The sequence below is a fragment of the Semicossyphus pulcher genome, unplaced genomic scaffold (assembly GCF_022749685.1).
Source record: "Semicossyphus pulcher isolate SPU_LCO1_2020_fin unplaced genomic scaffold, fSemPul1.0.p SCAF_17, whole genome shotgun sequence".
Lineage (NCBI taxonomy): Eukaryota > Metazoa > Chordata > Actinopteri > Labriformes > Labridae > Semicossyphus > Semicossyphus pulcher.
The window spans coordinates 9,110,396-9,133,686 of record NW_027211681.1 but is presented as its reverse complement, the minus strand read 5'-3'; the positions used below and the strand labels follow the sequence as shown (position 1 = coordinate 9,133,686).

At 42.2% G+C, this 23,291-nt stretch overlaps 1 protein-coding gene across 1 annotated transcript in view; it reads right to left on the bottom strand.

The window, feature by feature from the left end:
* Positions 1-23,291, bottom strand: part of adgrl3.1 (adhesion G protein-coupled receptor L3.1) — a 127,728-nt gene that overhangs the window by 84,325 nt on the left and 20,112 nt on the right. Inside the window, exons 2-3 of the mRNA XM_069666737.1 lie at positions 13,183-13,348; positions 4,053-4,266 (exon numbers count right to left, since the gene is read on the bottom strand). Coding sequence (XP_069522838.1) covers positions 4,053-4,266; positions 13,183-13,342 — 374 coding nt within the window. The 5' untranslated portion in view covers positions 13,343-13,348. The remainder of the gene's footprint in view (positions 1-4,052; positions 4,267-13,182; positions 13,349-23,291) is intronic.

Below are 23,291 nucleotides of genomic sequence, written 5' to 3'. Positions count from 1 at the left end.
GTAGGGGGTGAGAAGCAATTTAAGGAAGGAGAAGTGAGAGGAAAAAACAGGGAAAGGGGCGACAAAAATGGTGATATTCAGAGAGTGACAGATAAGAGAATAATAGATGAAGTATGTTGTTATTAAACACGGGAGAGAAGGGGAGCAAAAGAGAGAAGGGGGAACAACTCCCTACCCCTGTCTTTCTTGTCAAAGTGGTTTCTCTTTGTGTTCAGGGACTTCTTCAAGAGGAATGGAAGGAGGAAAAGAGGAGAGAGAAAGAAAGGGGGAAGGGCAAACAAGGTGACAAGGTGGGAGAGGCGGTATCGAGGTGTCAGGGGGGGGGGAGCCTGTTGGAAGTCGAGGAGTAATTTTCTAACATGGTAGCTGTGGCAGGGGGAGCAAAACAGAGTTTGTGTGCCTTTGTGCGATGTCTACACATTCTTCAGTGTCCACACTGGCAGCCTCAAGTGCCCGAATGCATGCGCGCTGGATGGAGAGAGAGAATGAAGGAGAGTGCGCTGAAAGGTACTCGGTCCATGAAGCACTCAAGTATCAGTGAGGGACAAGGAGTGCATTGTGAAGCATCTCCGTAGAAGCCATCAAGTCACTTTTATGTCAATAGATCGCTCTAACTTGCAGGCATTCCACCATTTTGGCTTGTAGCGCTCTCCTGTGTGCAGAGCCGAACAACCCAATGCTCCAAATGCTTCTGTTGTCCTGATATAACTCTCCCCAGTGACACTTTAATGTACACTCAACAGAGCCACACCCCGGCTGTAGCCAACTTGGCGGCCTCGAAAAATACAATCACTGAGTCTGATTTTAGGCAAACGCAGAGTTTGCCGTGGAGGATGCTCACAGTGGAGCGAGCCTAATAAAACAATTACAACTGGAATCACATGTAGATTTTCTTAATTAAATAATGAGGGCGAAATCTACATGAAATTAAAAAAAGCTGCAGCAACCCTCGAAACAAAGTGTGCTCGGTAGCCATTTTGAAAACGAGGCCTCTCAGTTCAAAACAGGATAAAGCCGAGTGAGTCATTGAACGGAGGCCAGGATATCGCTAAAACAGATTAAGCGTAACTTTCATGGCCACGGCTTTGTTTCCCCTTCAACCCAGCGTATCCCAATGGGGAGATAATCTGGGAAATGCAGCGATATCAGGTCCTCTCTAGGTTGCCTGAGAAGCCTTGTGAGACCCTCTGGAGATATGAGGCTTTGATATCAAGACCAATTATGTGGTATGGGCGCACACGCACGCACACACAGACACACACACACATTCCCTGGCCTTGGAGAGTGGTAGGGAAGAAAACAAAGAGAGAATGTGATACTGAGGAAACACTGGGCAGGCGGAACATGCTCTGATTTTATCAGCCAGTTGAGCTGGGCCTGAAAACCAGAGACGATACAGACATAGAGGGAGTGACAGAGTGGAAACCAGACGAGCCGAAGCAGACTGAAGACAGCGGCTGTGTGAGGATGGGAAAGAGCCAAAAGCACACACTGCGAAGTGTGCGGAAAAAAAATCCCCAATCCAGCCTTCAACACACATTAGTGCACAAAAGCACACATTACACATGAGCATGAGCACACAGTCGAAGATTCTCTGTGTGCATTTGGGTGTAACACTGGTGCTTTAAAAACACACACAACTCTCTTCATACAGTATGGTGTGCGCAGACACACACACGGAGGCTCACTCGCAGCCTCTTGCAACACGCACACACAGATATATATGTGATAAACAGTTGTTTCCGGTCTGAGTCACCTCCACAGAGGATCGCTTAAGATTAAGTTTGGCCTCTGGCTCTGCTAATTGGAGCTTAAAGTCTGGTGTAGCCCCTGGGCAGTGGATGCTGTGTGTGGCACATGCTGTGTGTCTGTGTGTCTCTGTGTGTGTGTGTGTGCGCATGTGTATAAATTATGGATGGCAAGGGCTGTAGGAGGAGAGTGGCCACACAAGCTGCAGCTGCCAGAGCGAGCAGAGAGACCGAGCCAGGCCGAAGCAATCGCAATCAGAGCGCCGCAGCATGACACGGGCAGGTGGTTTGATAGAGGGACAGAAGAGCGAGAGAGAGAGAGAGAGAGAGAGGGAGGAAGATGACAAACATATTGAGACAGAAAAAAAGATGAGAGGAGAAATAATGGGACAGCAGGAAAGAGCACTCAAAGTCAGAGTAACATGTGATCTGAAAAACTGAGATACTAATGGCGACTTTAATGAATTATTTATATCCAGACGTTCTCATTACACAGAGCTTTCCTTCCCCCTGGTTGCTATTTTTGTTTCTGCTATAATTTCGCAGTTAGTTTCCATCATCATACCTGCCTAACACAGAGACATAAGTGGTGTAAAGACTATTAACAACACGACTAACCAAAGACAAAAGAGCACTTCCTCCTCATTGTTGCTAGTACCAGTAAAACTTAACATAAAAACACAGTCATCCAACTAAGTGTTAAAAATGTTCATCAGGAACAAAACACTTCTAACACTCAAGCGGTAAATTAAACAGCGCTCTTTCTCCTGTTAAAAATTCATCTTGTAATTTGACACTACAATTCTAAAAGCCTGTATCCACAACCCTAAAATCACATTTTCTATCAGGCTCTAATTAACTATCCAAACAAAGCGCCAACAAAAATAGTATCTACCAAGTTTCAAGCTCAATCTGGGAGATCCATGTCCTGATGTCTTAATAGCTTTGTTGGCGTCTCACGGCAGTAAAGGTGACGACTCCGGATTGTTTTAATTTAAATTAAAACTAAGCATGTAACATAAGGATCATCAATGATTTACTGTGGACCATTTTTGTGGCTTTGGTTGCCGTGCTCCAATTAGCAGTGGGAGAAGAAGCAGAGATCACACAGGCCAGCCGTAGAGGAAGTGCTACCCGAGTAATTTCCATTGTCTGATAAGGTTCTGCAGTTGTATGACATTGTACTGCACGTACAGACTCTGATAATAGCCGGGCGGGGCTCACGATGTTTTTTGCCAACAGCTTTCTCCCTTTTTCCATTTCACTATGTCAGCCAGGTATGTTGCAATATTATGTTGTTTTTATGCTGTTGTTGTTGTTTGCTGTCGACTTTATAAAGTGGGTCAACATGTGAATGATGCAGAACCTGACATTGATTCTTCACCAAGGAGAATAATAAAATAACAGTTGAGACTGGGGCTCCACGATTCGGGCCAAAATGAAAATCAGGACTATTTTGATCAATATTGAGATCACGATTGTTTATTCATTTTAGGAAAAACATTTTTTAAAAATACTTTCACACTTAAATAAACAAACAACGCTTTCAGTTCCATTCGGTGCCTCATTCAGGCTCATGTTCAAATTTAGCATCTAACTTAGAGTTAGCTTCTTTAACTGAATTACCTGAATCTTCTAGATGCAAAATGCAAATTGCAGTGGTAATTTCGGTCTGTCTTGGGAGTTGGGAGGATAGGGTGTTACGACCTGAGGATACGCTGTTATGACTTGTTCTGACTCGACTCAGGACAAAGACGGCGAGTAGCGAAGCAGATGATGAACCGTTTCGGTGGACCAGCGTTTCGCTTTAACGAGTGACTTGCTCTCTTCCTGTTTTAGTGTAACAACAAGCAGTGAGCAACTGAGCTTTAGTTGCCTTCATGACACGTTTGCACAAACACTTCAAAGATGTAACAGAGAAATATATTTTGAACCCGTAATGAAAAACAACAAAGAGGCGTTTACAAGGAGAGCTGCATATTCTCTTCCCGTTTTCAACAGCTGCTGCAACCCAACGGCCACAGACGCTGATCAATTGTGCAGCCCTAGTTGAGACTATGCACCTACTGTAACTAGGATCTCTGAGACTGAAGGATGAGTGTCTCTCCTTTCTCTCTACAAATCAGTAAAAAGATTCAAAGTGTCCTTGTTTTGTTCTGAAGGTCTCTGGACCATGAGTCGATCTTCTGTGTCCTTCCCATAAAAACGCAATAACAAGAATAATTTTGTCATGGTGGTTGTGTAATTTTGTTCCACAGTTCTCTCAAAATGGGAGAAGCGCATATGCACATGCTGCGTACTAACCTGAGTGACATGATCTTGTATGCATCAGGCAAGTAGCATCGTGTGTTTTCCATCTGGGCGGGGTCCGAGTCGCAGATCTTGTCATCGGTGCGGCCGTAGTTGGCGCTCTCTATCATGATGACATCCGTGCCCGGGCAGCGCAGCTCGATCGGGTAGGACTCACAGGACAGCTCCCTGCGCACCACCGCCATGGGGATGGGGGCACGGCCGTAGGCTGGACACAGACACAGAAACATTGACACAAAGATCATGTTTGATATTGTGATAACTGTCTCTCCTACTGACTGTAATATTAGAAAATGTAAGGCTGCCTTTAAAACAAGTGCAATGGAGGCCTAAATTGTACAAGCACAGATTGTGTTCAACTAAAGCTGCATTTGTATCCTTGTCATATGGACTAATTATCCAGACTATTAGAAAACAATAGCATCACAGAAGATTTTTCATAAGGGCATGTCCACTGTTGCAAGTGAACCCACTTGGTAATTACTGTTTTGCAGTGAGCAGTTTTAGACATCATTCTAGATAGAGAGTAATTGCCTGGCAACTTCAACAAGCACTTGGTGTTGCAAGATTATTAAAGATGGCAATGCCTAATTATGCACCGAAGTTGCAAATTTGATGCATAGATCCGCTCTTGTTGTACTGTAATAGGAAACATGTCATTAATTCCAATAAGGCGAAGCCTCCTGGATGATGAAACAACAGCAATCAAGTTGTCATTGTCTTAATAAGTCTTGATATCCTCCAAGCTGACTGTGTGGAAGTCTCATAGACTGTAGGGAAATCTCTAGAAAGGGGAACAGTGCAGCAGAGAGGCATGAGTTACAGGAAAATGAGTTTGTAGCTCTTCTTCTGTGATGCCTCATCTTGCAGCAGGTGCTGCCATCACACTTGAAATATTTTCCACAGCAGATATTTCTGCTTGTCATATTAAGAAAAGCACAAAAAAACGCTTTGTTAAGGATGGCTCAGTTCCACCACGTATCCATGTAAGCAATGAGGCAGAGCAAGCCTACAAAATACCAGGACCCTGTAAGTATGTCCACCTAAACATAATAGTTTTTTTGTATCTTCTGACTGTGCTTTTAATGGACTAACTGGACATAGATCTCGTGTGATCAGACTGTTGGAGAGGTGGAGGAGTACTTAAATATTCTACTGTTACCTGACTGAAATTGTACTCAAGTAAAGTAAATAGTAGCTCACTTAAAAAGTACTTAAAGTAAAAGTTACTTAGTTACTTTCCCACGTTGCTGCTTTTTATTATAAACTAATTTTGCCATTGTTACCTTAACCATGCATCCTCTGCAAATTAAATCAAATGAAACTTTGTTATTTTCAAACTTCGGCCTCACGTTTACATGTTTTGGTGTCAAAATGACGAGAGATGGACCTTTTGTCAAAGAGTAAGATCCTTTGTTTAACCAAAAACAGCAGTAACAAAAACTGTTTGATCTTGCAGAACATGGAAGTGGCTGATGGTCTACCGCTGCCTCGATCGATTAGTTTGTTTGGTTTAGTGGGTTTCAGACTAACGTGTTATGACGTGTAAGGAGGCAGTGGCAGACCAGCAGGTCCAGTGTTCAGTGAGGTAAAAAATGACTGAAAATTAATGGTGTCTGGTGGGTTTGAAGAGAGCGATCTGACGGCTGTTTCTGGTTAAACAAAAAACCTTCCTTCCGTCTGTTAAAAGTGGTGTTTCCTCCGAACTCTCTTCTGTCCCTGTTTTGTCGATATGCATGACAATTTTATGTGATTAGCCTGTTTTTGATGCAATGCATTTGATTGGTGTCTGGTCCAAGTCAGTTTTTCTTTCTAGCTCGCAATATCTTTAGATAAGTATTTTACTCAGTAAAGGACGGACGTACAAATGTAGCGAATTACTACTTCATTTAAAACATACTTAAGTTAAAGTAAAATACTGAGTAAAAGTGAGATTTTTCTGAACAAATTTGATTTTATAGTTTGACCCATGTCCCATCTGTTAACATGGAGGAGGCGGGCTTTATGACCTATACTGCAGCCAGTCAGCAGGGGGCGCTCGAAATGTTTTGGCTTCACTTTTAGGGAGCTGGCATGTCCTCCATCTTTTTATACAGTCTTTGCTTCCACCTCTGTTATTTTGGTATATAGGTTATATAGAAGTATGTTTAAAGTAAAGTTTGTTGTCTGGGTACTTATGCTTCATAGACTCTGACGAATGTATTGTCCGGCCGACATTTTTTCAGCTGATATCGGCTGATAACCTATATTTTGGAATCGGCATTAAAGTTTTCCAACATGTGCCTACATGAAAACTTTTTTCTCATAACATATAATAAAGAAAAAAAAGCTTGGGAAAATACTCTCTACAGCTCTTATAACAGAGCATCATAGCTGAGCAGATGGTGGCCCACACTGTAATTGGTTGACAGTGTATTTACCCCTGAATGAATGTTCTGCTGTACAGTCATATCAGTGCAAAATTGAAACAAAATTGGAGCAGGAACAACCTAGAAAAGGTCAATTTATTTTCTAGCTCACATATTGTTTTTTTAAACTGAAGAAAATCAATGTGTTAAAAAATGCTTTATTTACAATGTCTTACCTTTGTAAACAAATTATATCAATCGACAAAAAGAAAAATGCAGGTTTCTTGCAAACAATTTCTGTCTGTACACTCGGCTTGTAGCTCCCAAATATGTCTGACTATATTCAACCTAATGAAAGAATATGTCGCACACATATGTGGCCCTTGTATACGTCCCTTTCCCCATATAATCTTGTGATTACAGGCGGCTGCTGTGATATCGATGGTGTGAGGCTGGATGCTCCCTGGGATTGCAGTTGTTGTGCTGCAGCTTGGATGTTGTTATTCTCTGTTCCTGAGAGCAGCGATCCCTGGGTGCTTCAGCCTTCATCCCCTGATAGATGGGTTATCAGCTGAGGTGTTCACTTGTGTTGTTCAGTTTTGTTTTCACCTAGCACTGCGGTAATTGTAAAGTAGATTTTATTTCACACAACTTCATACTGTGTGTCATCTGCTACACGTTGCAAAAGGACCCTATCTGAGATTTTATTATCTCTTCTGTTTAAGCTGCATCTGGTGCAATATATATGATATGCATTGTCCCTGTTGAATAAACCAATAAAACATATTAAATCTGATAGTGTCTGCAGTTTGTGGCTAACGGCCCAGTGACTGTGACTAAATAAATCCAGTTACGGCCTTCTAAATCATTCCTTATAAGCACATACACACATGAATACACTCAACACACGCCTGCTACAACTACCTGCGATTTAAACACAGGCCCACATCCACCCTGAAGAGCGACGCACACAGCACCACCTTCCTCGCTCTCCCTGTCACTATAACCATAGCAACCCTGTCCTCCCTCCCTTGGCTCTCTCATTGGCTGGAGGAGCGTCATGGTTACACGGATGCAGCAAAGAATCTGAATGAGCTCAATGACACTCTGCCCGGGCTCTACTTAATACTGCCCTTCACTACATCACACAGACACACATACACACGCACACACGCATGCAAATATTCTGAGTGATGACATGTAGAGGCTGAAATTCATAGCAAGTGTAGCCAATATCTGCGTGGTGCTACCTGAGGGCACTCCACTGATAATGGCAGGCTCTAGCTTAGAGATAAGACTGATATATACGTGACATTTACTTAAAATGTCCCTTTTAATGAACACACACACACATATATCACTGCAGGCCAGGATGAGACGTTAAGCACACATTCAGACGGGAAGTGTGCCTGAGCAGCGGCTGAGGACTTGAAGGACTTCATGCCTTTTTGTGCGTGTGAGAGGGGGGCTGCTCAGGGCAGTGGGTTATTACTGTGTTAATAAGAGTGTTGGTTTATTAGTTTTTCAATGGCTGAGTCATGTCCGCCTCCGTGAGCACAAATGTACATTCTGAAGAGAGGGTTAATTGAAGCGTGCGGGGATCAATACGCGGTATTGTAAGGCAGCTGTCTAGACTGGCTTTGGATCAGATGTCTTACAGTGTTGCCTTACAGGGTCCCTGCTGGACATAAAGGGAGCATTATGACACAAACACACACACACACACACTCACACACATAATTCAAATAAAGGGTCTATCTGTGTTCCAATTAAAAGCCACTCTGCCTTCATAAGCGGCAGTTAATGCTCCTGACTTGCACCCACCACCCTGTCTCGTCTGTCACCCTGCAATTCATCTATTTATATCAGCTGCCTCACCTATAAAACTTCCCTGTGTTTAACCTGCCTCCGAAGGACTTCCTCCGCACATAATTCTGTCACTTTTTGCAAACAAGCCTCCGCAGCCGGATTTTATTCAGACGCAGGCCACATACACACGCACGCGCCAATATTTAGCTCTCCGTCTTGCACACATGCAATAATGTCAGAGCCGGCAAGTGCATGTTAATGTGTCTGTCATTAGTCGTGTAAGTGGTGACAGAAAGTTGGCAGCCCACGGACAGTACAGACAATCTTATTCAGACACTCTCATTGCCTCAGGGGGCTGAAACAAAAGGATATCGATTTTTACATTTGGGCCAAGAACAAGAGAGTGGCGAAAGAGGTGGATGGATGGAAAGAAGGAGAAGGAGAGGGTGAGAGGGAAGAGGAGAGAGATTTAAAAGGTGATCTCTCACTTGAACTGCCAAAGCGTTCGGGCACTGCTGGTGTCTGAAATGGGGGTCTTCTGAGTTGAAAACAAGACCATTTTTAAAGTGCAAAAAGATGGTTTAAAAGATAAGGCTCGCTATATTCCATGTTTTTCTTACTGTCAAGAAATTCAAAGAAAAAACAAAGACACTATTGCCTGTGTAGCTGGTGCCTGTTAAAGCTGTTCCCTCTGACCTGTGAAGGTCTATTGTTGTGCGAAAAACAATTTATGTCCAGTATAGAAAGATCAGCGCTCAGCAAATGAGGGCTTGTTGGAGGTGCTGGACCTAAAGCTTGATGTATGATAGGAAAACCATTCCCACACTCCAATCCGGGCTATTTCATTGGGGTGAACTTTTGGTCGGGGACCCTCTTCTCTTGGGACAATTGAAAAAGGTTTAAAACCCTGGTTCTAAACTGGTGGGTCGGGACCCAAAAGTGGGTCGCGGAGCTGTTTTCAGTGGGTCGTGGATGAGTGCTTGATAAAAAAAAAAAGTTGTGGCCAAAAGTCTATGCTGCGCTTTTATTTTGAAGGACATTGGTATTCCATGACGTGGGTGCAGCAGTAGTGTTGTTTAGTCACGCTCCACTGATTGGGTAATCCCAGCTACAGTTACATTCTTGAAACTTAGAGGGAATATTGTCTTCTTATGCACTGCCAGCCGCTTGTCATTTTGGCCTAACGCTTATTCTGTCGTGTTTTGTGACGTACTGTGATGTTTCGTTTCATCTCAGATCTCCAAACTGCACAGATTTTAATCAAATAAATCTGAGTGGTTAAATAATTTGGGTCGCGATTTGTCATCAAGGACATGGTGGTGGGTCCTGAGGCTAGACCAGTTGAACACTGATGGTTTAAAAATTCCAGTAATAGATGCTGCACCTACTGGAAATTGGGAATGTTTTACTTATCGCTGTACAAAAGCTGTAAGAGCTGCACTGTTGCACTGTCAGTCATACAGTTAAAATTGTCTCAAAGGAATGCCCTGTTTATTTCTGTTTAAATAACATTTGCTTGAAAGTACTCTGCCGCTTTAAAAACTTACTAAACCTGTTATTGAAAATATATGTCTGAGTTTCAGTGTCTGAGTTTCACAGACAGACAGAAAGTTCTAGGGGACTAATATATTGTTGTTTGTTGTCTTTGCGTGGTGGCTGTTGACAGAATAACTTTAACACTGTGAAATGTTCACATATTTGCCACAGTTTGTTTGACGTCCTCTGCAGTGACTTTCACTTTTGTGCAATTGAAGCGTTTTCTCAGCACCAACTTGATCAACAATTCCAACCTATCAGGTTGAACCCGGTTCCTGCCAGAAATTTACTCTAAACTGCAGGAGAGCAATATTTTTTCTGTGATTTCTTCTTTGGTTCAAACATCCATGCTTTCCTATTCCCTTTTATTTGTCTCCACATAACCCTGAAATAATGACAAGGCACGGCTCGGTGGAAGAGATGGAGTGCTTGCTGCTGTGTGTCCTCAAGCTAAACTGTCTTTGTTTCAACTAATCCTTGCTAAGTATAAACAGCATGATTTGCATATGTCGACTTATTCTTTCGACATTGATGCAAATACCTTTGACTGAAACTCATCTCTCGGTGCTAAAGCAAAGCCCCTTGGTGTTTGTGTGTCTGAGTAGCTGCCTGTGAGCACTTCCTCTGTGTGCTTGTTTTTTACGAGTACCTGCATCCATGTGGGTGTGCAGTGTTTCATCTGTGCACATGTCAGCAGCATGAACAAGTACATGCTTTACCCTGCGCCAGTGTGTGTGTATCGAGTGTGTTTCTGCACGTGTGCGGCAGTTTTTCTTCACAACAGTGTGATTGACAGCAGCCATTAATAGGATTAAGTCCAAGTGGGCCAGAGCTCCCTGTAGGAGTCTTCAAAGCCCACTGTCACAGGGGAGAAGAGGATACAGACAACCAGCTGGGGCTGCATCTGAACCATAAGTCAGTGTATATAGAAGACTGGGAAAAATATATAAATATTTACTACAAGAAGACAAAGGATATGTGTATTTATAGTTGTGAGAATAAAAATAAATATGAACATATGCAACCAAACTTCTCACTGTGTGTAAAACTGTGTTTTGTAAATGGACACATTCCTACAAGTGTGTGCATGTTAGAGTGTTACTAATGATATTAAACATGGCTGTGTTCTGTAAAAAGCCCAGGAAGCCGCGACAGGGGGGACAGTGAGGCTGACTGAAAGCCTTCCAGGGAAACTAGGGTGAACTGTGTGCAGGTTCCACATGAGGACAGGTGGTATCAGCGCTAACATTAAGCTAGTTGTTAAAAGGGCTCCATATCTGCGGAAGCTCTTAGCGGACACGCATCCATACTTTTTTTTTTACTTTGTTTCCCGTGATAACGAGTTATTTCCGGTCATTTTCTCGAGATCTCGACTTATTTTCCTTATTATGGGAAAACAGAGCTGGTTTTCCCTTTATAGCGGATTAAGTTGGCTCATTATCTCGAGATAACAGGAGAATTTTCCGGCAATCTAGAAAACAAAACAACAGGCCGGTCACTGTGATATTACAGACCAGGACATGCCATGCAGCCATTGCCCACACTAATGAGTTAAGTTAAGCCTGTTTCTATGTTTGTTTTGTGCTTTTACATCTCTGGGGATACGAGCTATAATCATCTGACGTTATGCCTGCTATGACTGCTTTTGGGCACTCAGCTTTCTCTGTAAAAGCCACAAATCAGTGGAACACCCTGCCTGATGCTGTGAGGAGCTGCAGCTCCATCAGCATCTTCAAAACCAACTTAAAAAGTCTGTTAAAAGCTGCTCAGCTCTGTCCTCATTGACCTTGCTTCCCATCTTTGTTTTATTCGACAAACATGCATTTAGGATGTGCTACTCTGTGCTACTCTGTGTGTAGCTTTGCATTTTTGGTGTGTTCTTTCTCGTGTAACTTTGTTGTATACTTTACTCTGTACTGTTTGTTATTGTCTTGTTTTTTCTTCTGTGCTGACCTGCCCAGGGACTACAGATGCGATTTAGCTTAAAGCTATAATCTGGTACGGTGCATCAAATGGTGACATGTATGCTTTAAACTGTACATGGTCCCTTTTAAATAAAATACAATAAATAAATAAAAAATATGGAATTACTCGTTATCAAGGGAAAACAGAGTAAATACAATGTACGGATGCATGTCCACTAAGGGCTTCCGTACACATCACAGGTTTCATCACAAGACGATAATATATTGATTATTTGGACATCGATACAATACACGCTGATATCACAAAGTCTGCTATAATATACACTCACTGGCCACTTCATTAGGTACACCTGTACAATCTAATACAACAGCACTGCCATGGCTTCTGCTTTTATGAAGTTTAGTTTTTGTTGACTTTTGTCGGAAGTGTGTAAATTCAATAATGTTTATTACTGAGGTCGTAGTTAAAGGTGGTGTTGTACTGAACTACATTATATTGAGATGTGTCTCTAATGTTTTGTCGTCTCTATTTACATACATGAGGGGGCCAGAGTATTAGAAACACCTCTGAATATAATGCAGCTCAGTGCAGCCCCACCACCAATTATGACCTTGACGCTTGAATATCATTGAATTAACACGTCTACGACAGCTTAGTACATTACAGGCAACATACAAGCAAATCTTATGGCTGAGCTGGTATATTGGATTACATTAGATTTTATCAGGGGTACCTAATGAAGTGGCCGGTGAGGAGTTGGATTAAATTCTATTCAGTGAGACATGAGACAATATAAGAGCATTAAATACGTTACATCACCTCACACAAATATAACAATTTCATAACTGACGTCGTGCAGACATTTAGATAAAAACAAACTATTCCTCTTAAGTAATAAAAAAATGACCTTCTGTTTATTATAAACATTGTGTGAGTACAAAACTTGAGCTTTCAAGAGGGTCAACGTCTCGTTTCCTTTTTCGCTGCCAGGCCAGTTTTTGTGCGTTTCCTTTCTCGTCTTTTATCTAGCAAAGGCTTTTGGTGCATGCGGATGTGTTTTTTCTGTTGACCTATCTTTTGTCAGAAATAAAACAAAATGTCCATGCTGCTAATTTATTCTAAAAGAAGGGAGTAAATATCAGAGGCGGATATTATTGGGCTTTTTCTTGGCTGCTTGCCATTATCTACCTGGCTCTTGGATGGATACATTTACAAAGACATGCTATGGGGATTTCAAAATAAAGGCGATAATATCAGTTAATGTTTTCCCTTTCTCTCTGAATTCATTTATAGATCTGTATTTTAATTATTCCTAGTATAAGGGTCAAGACAAAAAATAACGTTACAATGAACAGTCCAACAAAACAGGACCACTACCAGCAGCCTGGAAAATGCAGCCTTTGTGACACAGCATCTAAAGAGTCTCCTGGCCCGGCTTGCAGTGCGCTGTTCTGGACGAATACGTGTGTTTATGTCTTTGTTGTGTGTTAGTCTTTTTTTCTTACCAATGGCAATGGGAGCAAACAAGGTGGAGACGAAGAGCAGGCATCTGATCCACATGACGTCTGAGGTTGACCTGGAAGTAGATATGGAGGCACTTCCTGCTGAGCCCAGACGGTCTTGTGGTGAGCTGTTTCTGTCACAGCTCAGTGTTCCTGACACCATACAGGCCTGCAAATGGACACACACAGAGGATTTGTTCACTTGGATGCTATATCAAAACAAGTTCTGATACATTATTTTATATATTGGACATAAAGAGTGTTACCCCATCCATACCCCGTATAACAAAGATTGTTTTTATCTCTAAATCACTCAGCTGCTGTTGTAAATATAATCAGCAAACACTAGCTGCTAATGATTGCAGTTGCTAGTAAACTGTGAATTTTCACAATTTTTAAAAAATGACTGGGCACAGATTTATTAACAGTTTATGAAGCGCTCACAGCAGTGAATCAACAGCAGCATTTTTTAAACACTGCATCTGTACAAGATCTCTTATAAGCCACAAACGAGCTGATCATTACTGACCTGATCAAACTGCTTCGACAACAATCTTTGATTAAACAGAGGAAAACATTTCCCTGACATCCTATTACTCTGCTTAGTTATGTCAGATTGATGCTTTAACAAACTGCACTTTACCAAGGTCAATGCAGCTTCCTGTAGCCTTATGTCACAGAGGACCAGACACAATCGATAAATGATGCTGAGAAATATAGAGAGCATGGAGTGATTAAGAAGTCAAATGGTTTTCATCAAATCCCTATAAGAGCCCCGGCGTGACACATTACAAACCAACTTTTTAGAATATGGAGAATATCGTGAAAAGTAAAGGTCAAACTGATCCCTAACTCATACATGTTTACACACTGCTAAAAGGCAAACACTTTTCATCATGTGACTTGCTTTAGTGATAAACTATTTTTGATTCCACAGGCGTTTGTTTGAGATACAACTCAGAAGTTCCTGTGTTATTAAGCTGTTATCAAATCATATATTTTTTCATGCTTATAAGTAGTGGTGGGAATTGCAGGGTAACTCACAATACGATAAAATACGACATGTGGCCCGCAATAACGATAATGTCACAATACAGCGATTCTACGATAATTGATATGTTGCAAGCAGGGGTAACCAAGTAAATTACCTGAGTACTGTACTTGAGTATTTAACTTGAGTATTATTTTTTGGGGAAATGTTCTCGTCAGCTGATGAATTTTCTTTTCTTTTCTAAAATCTGTGATGCCCCTGTGTCATCATGTGTTTTCTGTGTCATCCTGGAGGTGTGCCCATGCAGGTAACTAATCAGTGTAACTCAGCTCACCTGGGCCCAGTGTGCTGAGGTTACTTAAGCTCCAGCAGGAAGCCTTTCTTTCTCTCCTCTGGCCCTCTCCACAGGCACATGCGTTTGGTGATGTTGGTTTGAGTTTACCTTTTGTTTTGTTTGCATTATACAACACTTGTCCACATACACATTCTCCACTCATGCACATCATACAGTACTGATTATTGATTTCCACACCTCATATTGTAAATATCTAATTTGGCCTAATTTGATTTAATCTATTAAATAAAGCTCAATTTTTTATGTTGGATATTTCATTTGGTCTAATTTTGTTCGATTTGAATTAATAAAGATTTGTTTGGATGTTTGGCATGGTGTGGTCTCCCTTCTTTGTTGTGACTTCTGAGCCAGGTCATGACAAATCCAATAAATATAATACTATAATAATATAATAATATAATATAAACAATAAACTATGTTCTTGTAGTTCTGCGTGTGGTTTGTCTAAGTGGTGTTGCCGTACCTGTACCTCGTGCGTCTCCATGGTTGAACGCAGAGCAAACATCACTCAGCTAATGACGGCTACGGCAGAGAAGGAGAACGATTCACCCATGTATTGTTGACTGCACGCATGCATTGTGAAAATACAACTTGAGATGTTTTTAAGAAGTAGTTTGAATACTTAAGTATTTTTTAAAGCAAGTACTCCACTACTTCAATGCAAGTAATAATTTGACTTGTATTGGAGTAACATTTGATCAGGAGTATGTATACTTTAACTCAAGTAATGAAGTTGTGTACTTTGTCCACCATTGGCTGTAAGACAATCATATAATGATACATCACGATGATATGATTATTAATCCATAAACAACAAATCTGTGAAAGAAAAGCACGACTAAATGCTAAACGTAGGAAAAACCAGGATAAAGCAGTGCTTAATGTTTCCATAATGATGCTGCTGTCTGTATTAGGATCCACTTCACTTGGCATTCCACATCAGCATCAAAGTGTGAAATGTATTGATGTTCCTATCTAATTGTTCATTTCATGGTCTATCAGTGATAAACAATTAATAAGAGGATGGTCTGTGAGATTAGTTATAGCAGGGACACAGTCATCAGCATCATTTCACCATGTTTTTCTAAGCTGACCAGCATTGTTCGAACAATTTTCTTTATTCTACACGCTCAAACTCACTTTTTAATGATGAACATTTTTACCCACTCTCTTTGCGCAAGCCTCCCAGTTGTGTGTTTTTATCATGTGTTTTTCTGCAGAAGGGTCACTGCAGCATGAAGTCATGATGCAATCGTTCTACTTGATGTCGAATAAACATAATTTTTCATGGGAGAAGTTCAAAGGTAACAGCAGCCCCTGTTTAGTGCGTAAATGCTCGTTTTTCTCAAGGGAACCCAGCTCCAAATAAACAGACGTGTAGCGTGTGTGTGTGTGTGTGTGTGTGTGTGTGTGTGTGTGTGTGACGGAGGCAGAAAGGGACAGCAGAAATTTGCGACAGCCGGGGACAGATGGAGTAGAGCAGACAGCCGGAGCCCTGGGAAATACATCATGTGAAACAGAGACTATTGATCAGAGTGACCATATCATTTTGGCCCAGCAGAGACGAAGACAATAGCCTGCTATCTCCATCATGCCCTGCTGGGAAGGCAAATAGCTGCTTTGGCAACAGTCTCTCTCCCTAAGATATTTTTGGACGGCTACAACTACTGATTTAAGAATACAAGATTCTGTTTTATTTTTGGGAACTGTCAGAATGATGCACAGTTTTCTATAACCACCAGAGACACGCTACATATGCATAATGCATCTTCTGAACATCTACAATGACAAAAAGCCTCACGCCGGAGGGACAGACAGATATACCCAGTGGCGGATGTAGGCTGCAGAATCTGAATCTCTGGGAGCAGACCCATACCAGAGTCCAGCAGCATGATAAGAGCTGTGGAGTCATCAGGGGTCAGATGGACTCTGGTCTTTTTTAAGGATGTCAAACCAAATCTATGAAATTGAAAATTGATTTAAAGAGTCTTTATGCGAGTCAGAATGATTCCACTTTCAACCCAAAGTAAAAAAGTCATAAACTGTATCCAGGCTGTCATTTTAACAAGTTTGATTTGTTTGGATTGATTGGTGATCGGATAGGTTGACAGTGACATTCAGGAATAACACAAAGATGCTTTTCCTCTTCAAAACCACATTTCTTCTTTGTGATTCTATTAAACCCAGCTCGTCTTTTGATATTAACTCAATTTTTTGGCATATTTTTGTTATACAGACCAAATACATCCAACAAAATGAAGAGGAGTGAGGTTTTAAACCTTGATTCAAAATAGTCTGTGAAGGATCTCAGTCATCCGGGTCATGGTAATTCTAAGCTTAATCCAAAAGGTAACTGGACTGGGTCGAAGTTCTTTCAGAGGTGAAACGTCTTCAAGAACTTCAACCGAGTCCTGTTGCCTTTTGGATTAAGCTCAGAACCTTGATTCAAAAAGGACAATTTGGATCAGCTCAGGCTCTCTATTAAACCATTTTCTAACTAACCTTGAGTGCTGAACGCCAGTAACACATTCCCCTTTCTAGAGATCAGCTGGTGCCACTGCTCTGATGGAGAGTGATTTCACGTCTGCTAACAGTTCCCGACAAATCCATAATGGCACCAAAGTGACAGAATCACAATAGACTCCCGTGCTTTTCTTCTTGCCCCCGCTTAAAAAACTCAACAAGCTGCCCCATTTTGATTGATTGGTCCTTAACTCGGTTGAACATGAGCAATCTGACCAGCTGTCCCCAGCTAGACACAGGAGGCATACACTGACATATGGCTGGACGCCACCAGCCACAGCATTCCACTGTTCCATAATTCAAAAGCTATTCCATCAGCCCGTATGCTGCGCCACCATCTCACCCATCAGTTAATTAACCCTCTCATTTCCACCATGCTCCTGCCGCCTTCACAGACACAATAGTTGCGTGACAGCCTGGAGCAGTCCAGGGATAATCTAAACTCAAAAATCACTCGAGCAGCGTTCATAATTCAGCAGGGCTGCATTCTCCCATATGCTCGGGTAACGATGTTAAAATATGTCTACAACGCACAGACAACAGTGATCGCCCAGAGCATCGCCCTGGTTCTCTAACCTGTTTCCTTTCATTATCTTAATGCGCTGACTGCTTAATACATTATGAATAAACAGGCAGTAATGGTGCTAATTATCAGAACATATGTGATGTGTTTACACCCCGCATTCATCAGTTATTCGAGCGCAGAAGGTTTTGCCGAACGTCAAATGCCCCGTCTGAACCCACTCACTGTTAAAATGATGGAATAATCGAGCCATATATTTTAAACTAACTCAATATTTCCTACACAGCGCTGGTTATATCTCACAGGAGACCCTCCTCTGGCAGATAAGCAGCATCTGCCTGAGAGTGAGCAAAACATCGACTAATAAGCAGGATCAGACCCAAACAAATAGCCGTCCCTGGATCCAAATCCTTCGCTCTACCTGCTGTTTCTATCCGTCTCTGCCCCACTTTTATCTGCTTGAAAGACGTCATTTTGGTTTCAGAAATCAATCACATTTGATGGTGACGATACAATTTAACACAGTTCCAGTACAGAGGAGGAAACTGCTGCACAGAGAGTTTATAGCTTTTGCTAACTCTTATCCCTAGTTGGGCCTTTATATATAAGGTGTAATTAAAATATACAGCTTTCAATATCATAAAACTAAATTACGCTGCAGATATGGAAATCAACAATAAAACACACATACCATAATATAACAAAAGACTAATTCCATAAACCAATACAAATAAGCAATTTAAAGAACTATAAGCTAATGAGTACAGTTCTGGTTCACCTTTAAGCAGCACTTAACCTTTTTGTGAAGGATTTTACATTCTGGATTAATGTTGTTTCGGATGGTAACGTGTTCCCTTTATAGAAAAGGCTAATTGTCCAAATTTAGATGCACAGTGTTGTATTTTATAGTTGCCATTCACCAGGCTCCCCGTGGAACATTTTGCCAATTAAGTTTATAGAATATAAAATTCACAATATCTGTGTAACAAAAAGAATTACAGTATACCAGTGTGACCTTATTATTATGAGTTATCCCTCAACCTGTTATTTAGTGTATCACTGGGACTCCCCGGGAGTGTTGCATGCATTAGTGACTTAGTTATGCCCTAAATTTTTCTGCCCTGAATCTTCATTTCCTACAGGGTTGGGCATTCAAAGAGCTGTTGCTGCGGCCACTCACACACTATATTGCATGCATCTATGAACTAATTAATGTCGGGCTGATTCTGTGCACCAAGGAAGCCTGACCCCATGTGTGGGTTTAATACATGTGTGTGCGTGTGTGTGTGTGTACAGTCTCCTAACGAGAGTCCTGCCTGTCACAGCACACTCATTCGGGGATTCTCTCTTTCACTAATGAGTGCTGACCGGATTGGGCTACCTTGTCAACGCACGCTGCGCGCCGCACCCTCGCAGTCACACGCACTCAGACACACATGCTTATCACTAGGAGACCAGATGCCCTAGTCCCTCAGCCTCCAGGCTCAAATGTGTCCATGCTGTGTCGGTTGTGTATCCTGTGTATCTGCCTGTACCGTGTGGACGTGTGTGTGTGTGTAAGAAAAAAGAAGGGAACACAAAAATATTAGGGATGCACAATATTGGATTTTTTGCCGATATCCGATATACCGATATTTTACAACCCTTTTTGCCAATTTCGATACTGATATATTAGGCCCATGTTTGTCTCCCCTGTAGTGGAATTGATATCATGCCTACTATAATTGTAGTGGCCAAAAACTGCCACACATCAGACATCTTGCACCCTTCTTCACGGGTAACAGAAGAGCCGTTGTACATAAGGTCATGTGTCTGATATCTCACGTGTCTGATCACTCACCGCAGTGAGGGAGACATGCCCGGACTACTTCACTGCACCTACTACGGAGACATCAGTGGTCACCGATGGACTCTTTTTATCGTGTGTGCGTCCGTGAATATGTAAGTTAGTTTTGCACTGATGTTTATGTTGCACTCTGTTAGCCTCGGCTTTAAACACAAGTGTATTTTCGCCGTGTTTGAAGTTGTTGAGTCCGGTAAAATGACAAGAATGTGAGCTAACTGTTAGCTAGTTGTTAAAGTTGTTTAACTGTTAAGCATTTAGGCATAATTAAAGCGTTGTCTTATTGGCGGAAAATATCTGCAGAAAAAAAATATGTCATTTTCAAACCAAAGTCTGGAGATAAAGAATTAGAATATTACACAAACGCCTGTATTATGTAGTCCATCTGTAACTGTATGTACAACTTCTCTCTAATTAGAGTGGAAGGAAACAAGTTACCATTTCTCAGCTGTGACAGTATTGATAGAAAACATGCTCATCATTTATGAAACCCCTAATTTGTTGTTATTTTTGTTGATGTTGTTCAGTCGGAGGAAGATATTGATGTGTTTGTCCAAATAGATAACAATTCACTGAAGCCTACATCTCCTACGTTCTATCATTATTTATTTATTCACACCACTTCATTGTGCAGACGGCTGTAATTGCACAGGAAGAAGCTCAGCAGCTTACGCCTTCTTTTTTTTTCTCCCCTCGCCATTTTTCTTCATTTAGTTTTTCTTCACCTGTGCTTTTCTTCCCTCGTTTTAGTCTCTTCAGTTGTTCATTCTTTGCTCTGCTGGAGAGAAGTCTGAGCGGAACAAAGCTCAGGGGGCCATGCACCGTGTTCACTAAAATGGCATGTGTCCGCCAAGCTACGGTAAATTACCTCCAGTTGGCTTGCTAGGGTAGGTTTAACCACCACGGACCATTCTGTGTGTGCGTGTTTGCGTATGTGTGTGTGCGTGTGATGGAGAGAGCTGGAATGAGGCTGTGTGGGTGACAGCGTGTGAGTGGTTATGGGTAGTGTGGCAAATTATCATCAGCGCAGGTAGACAGGCTGGGAGAATGTTGATTAGAATGACCAAGCACACAAACACGCACACACGCACACATAAACACACACTCAGGTAGCTAATTTGGCGGTGTGGAGCTGAAGAGATGACTAATCAGGATAGGACCTGGTGGGAGTCTGGCCTGTGGCCTATAATGAGAGATACAAGACATAAGCACAGACATCCACGTGTGTACACACACACAAATGTAAATGCAAATGAAGACACACACACATGCATTTTCACACCACCATGAGTGATTTGAGAAAGAAGGTCCACCCTCATCATTGCCCTGCGCTGATGAAGATGGAGACACTGATTAGCAGGGAGTGGCCCGACAGTTCGACCGAAGGCTCGGAGAAAACATACTGTCACCCACCAACACTATACATGTCTCCACATGTCAGAAACAACATGTATCCGTACTGTTGCATGTGTCTGAGTGTTTTAGGAGGGGGGAGGGGGGTTCACATACAAGCCCTCTCGGACCAGATTAAAATCACAATTAATAATGAGTCAACGTCACGTGTTTGTGCACGCCGAGACTTAACTCGACAAGACAAACAGTCATGTCAGCTTGTGTCTCTCGCTTTGAAACTATCCAGTCGGCTGGTGCAGCCAGATGCAGTATGGCCGCTCCCACTGGCTGTATTCTAACATGGACAGTATACACACATACAGAGGGGGAGTGCGCACATGTGTGTGTGAGGCGGTGGGTGAGGGGTGGGTTCACTGTAGGAATGTGCACCATTGTCATTGTGCCCCGAAGACAAGTGGCCTGGCCGGCAATTTATTTCAACCAGCGCTGGTTATAAATCCTTTGTGCAGCTTCACAGCAGAGAAGTGCAGAGTGCCGGAGCCTTAAAGGTATAGGTCACCCCTACATCAGTGTGACATGTTTTGGTCATTGTGGTCTCAATTCAAAGTCACCAGTGAAAAATGAACGAAAGCATTTTGGGACTGTCTGTCATTTGTAATATGTAGATTGATTTTAAATGTCTCATTGTGCTTTCAATGCCTGTTTTTGTAATATAATGAAAGCATTGACTCTTTTTTAACATGTCGGATGAGGATAATTGGCTGTGATGGACCAGTCACGGCTAAATCGGGCCTCTTTTGCACGATCCTGAGAAAAACTCGTTTTCATTTTAGAGAGATCTATCCCTTTAAAATCATTTCCACACTAAAATAGTTCAAAGCTCTGGGCTGCGCACCTCGTCCTCTCCCTCCATGTTAGACATTCTATGCCCGTCAGAGAATTGCGTCTGGGGAGGCTCCGGCTTTGACCGGACCACTGCTGTTTCCGCATGGCTGCCTCTGGCTGCTCTGAGGACGCTCCCAGAAATCCGATGCACCAAAACCACCCTGAAAATCTACCGCCGACGACCTCGTCTGTAAGGCACTGCTGTTTTGATTCCTCACCGCCTGGCGGCTAGACACGGCGCTCTGTTCTGCACTGAACTTTCTAATGCTCCAGTCTAATCAACTCTACGCGCCCTGCCTTTCTCATGAGACAGGCAGGCTGAGGCGGAGATGTGCAGGGGAGAACAGAGCAGGGAGGAGAGAAGTGGAGGAGAGGGGAGAGGAGAAAGATGAAGGATATGAAAGAAGAAGAAGATAAAGGAGGAGATACAAGGATGAGGTCAGGAAGGAAAAAAAGGCTGAGGATGATAGAGATGGAGAGATGGGATAAAGGAGGAGTACAGAGGGATGAGGCAGAGAGGAAGGAGGGAAGCAGCAGGAGAGAGAGGGAGAGCCAGAGGGGATCAGAGTGAGTCGAGGAGGGCCTTAAAGCAAGTTCATTACCAGAAGCATTTATCTTTTCCCCCAAAGAATCATAAAACAGACCCTGATGTTACCTGATAATAAAAACATTAACTACCAAATGAATTAATTTAAAATGACACATAGCAACAGTAGAACTATATTTCCATGCAAAGGCCAACGCTGGAATTAGCTACATATTTGCTAAGGCTAGAATCTATATCTTTTAAATGATCTTGCCATTGATTTTTTTCTAAAGAAAAATATAACAAAGAAAGACTCTGTACTCTAGTCTAGGCTAGCTGAAGCGCAGTCAGAGCTACTGCTAATTTACAGCCAGATATTTTCCAACCAGATTCCTGCTGTTCTAATATCAACTGTAATGATGAATCTTTATGTAGCTTCAAGCAGGAAGACTGTTCTCATTCATTCATTCATCATTAACTTCATTCATACTACACTCTCTCTCTTTCCCCCCTCTGTTCCTGTTTCGCGATCAGCTGATTATGGGCGTTTCCATTTAAGCATTAACCAACCAGAGTTAGACACGACGTCTGTGAACCAATCATCTTACTGCTGTCAAACTTTAAATCTGCTAAATAAATGTCTGTTAAGTCACTATCTATCACCGAATGAGGTAACACAATGGTGACTGAGCCTATGGCCCACTGATGAAAGCCTGTGCATCTGCAGTATATAGTATTATTATGGACTGGGCGTCTGTGGCGACATTCGTGGAAAAAATCACAAGCGGTGCCCAGTTAGTGACGCGTTTTCCATCAGCCAGCAGTGGTTGGTCTGCCAGAGAGGGTAGGCGAAGCTAAGCAGCTGTTTTTCCGGTCTCTGCAAGTGTTGCGAGTAAACAGTAATCTACTAAGGCTGAACAAACAAAGAAGAGATGGATGACTACAGATACAACTTCAAAAATAAGAGAAATTCCAAAGAGCAAACAGTCTAAAAAGGAAATCGACCTTCAGCGATTAACATCTGGGACTAAGGGAGCCAACCGTGGACGTCTGGATAAATTGGAACGTATGCGCCCATAATTCCTTTTTGTCGCCAAAGGTGCCGCCAAAGAG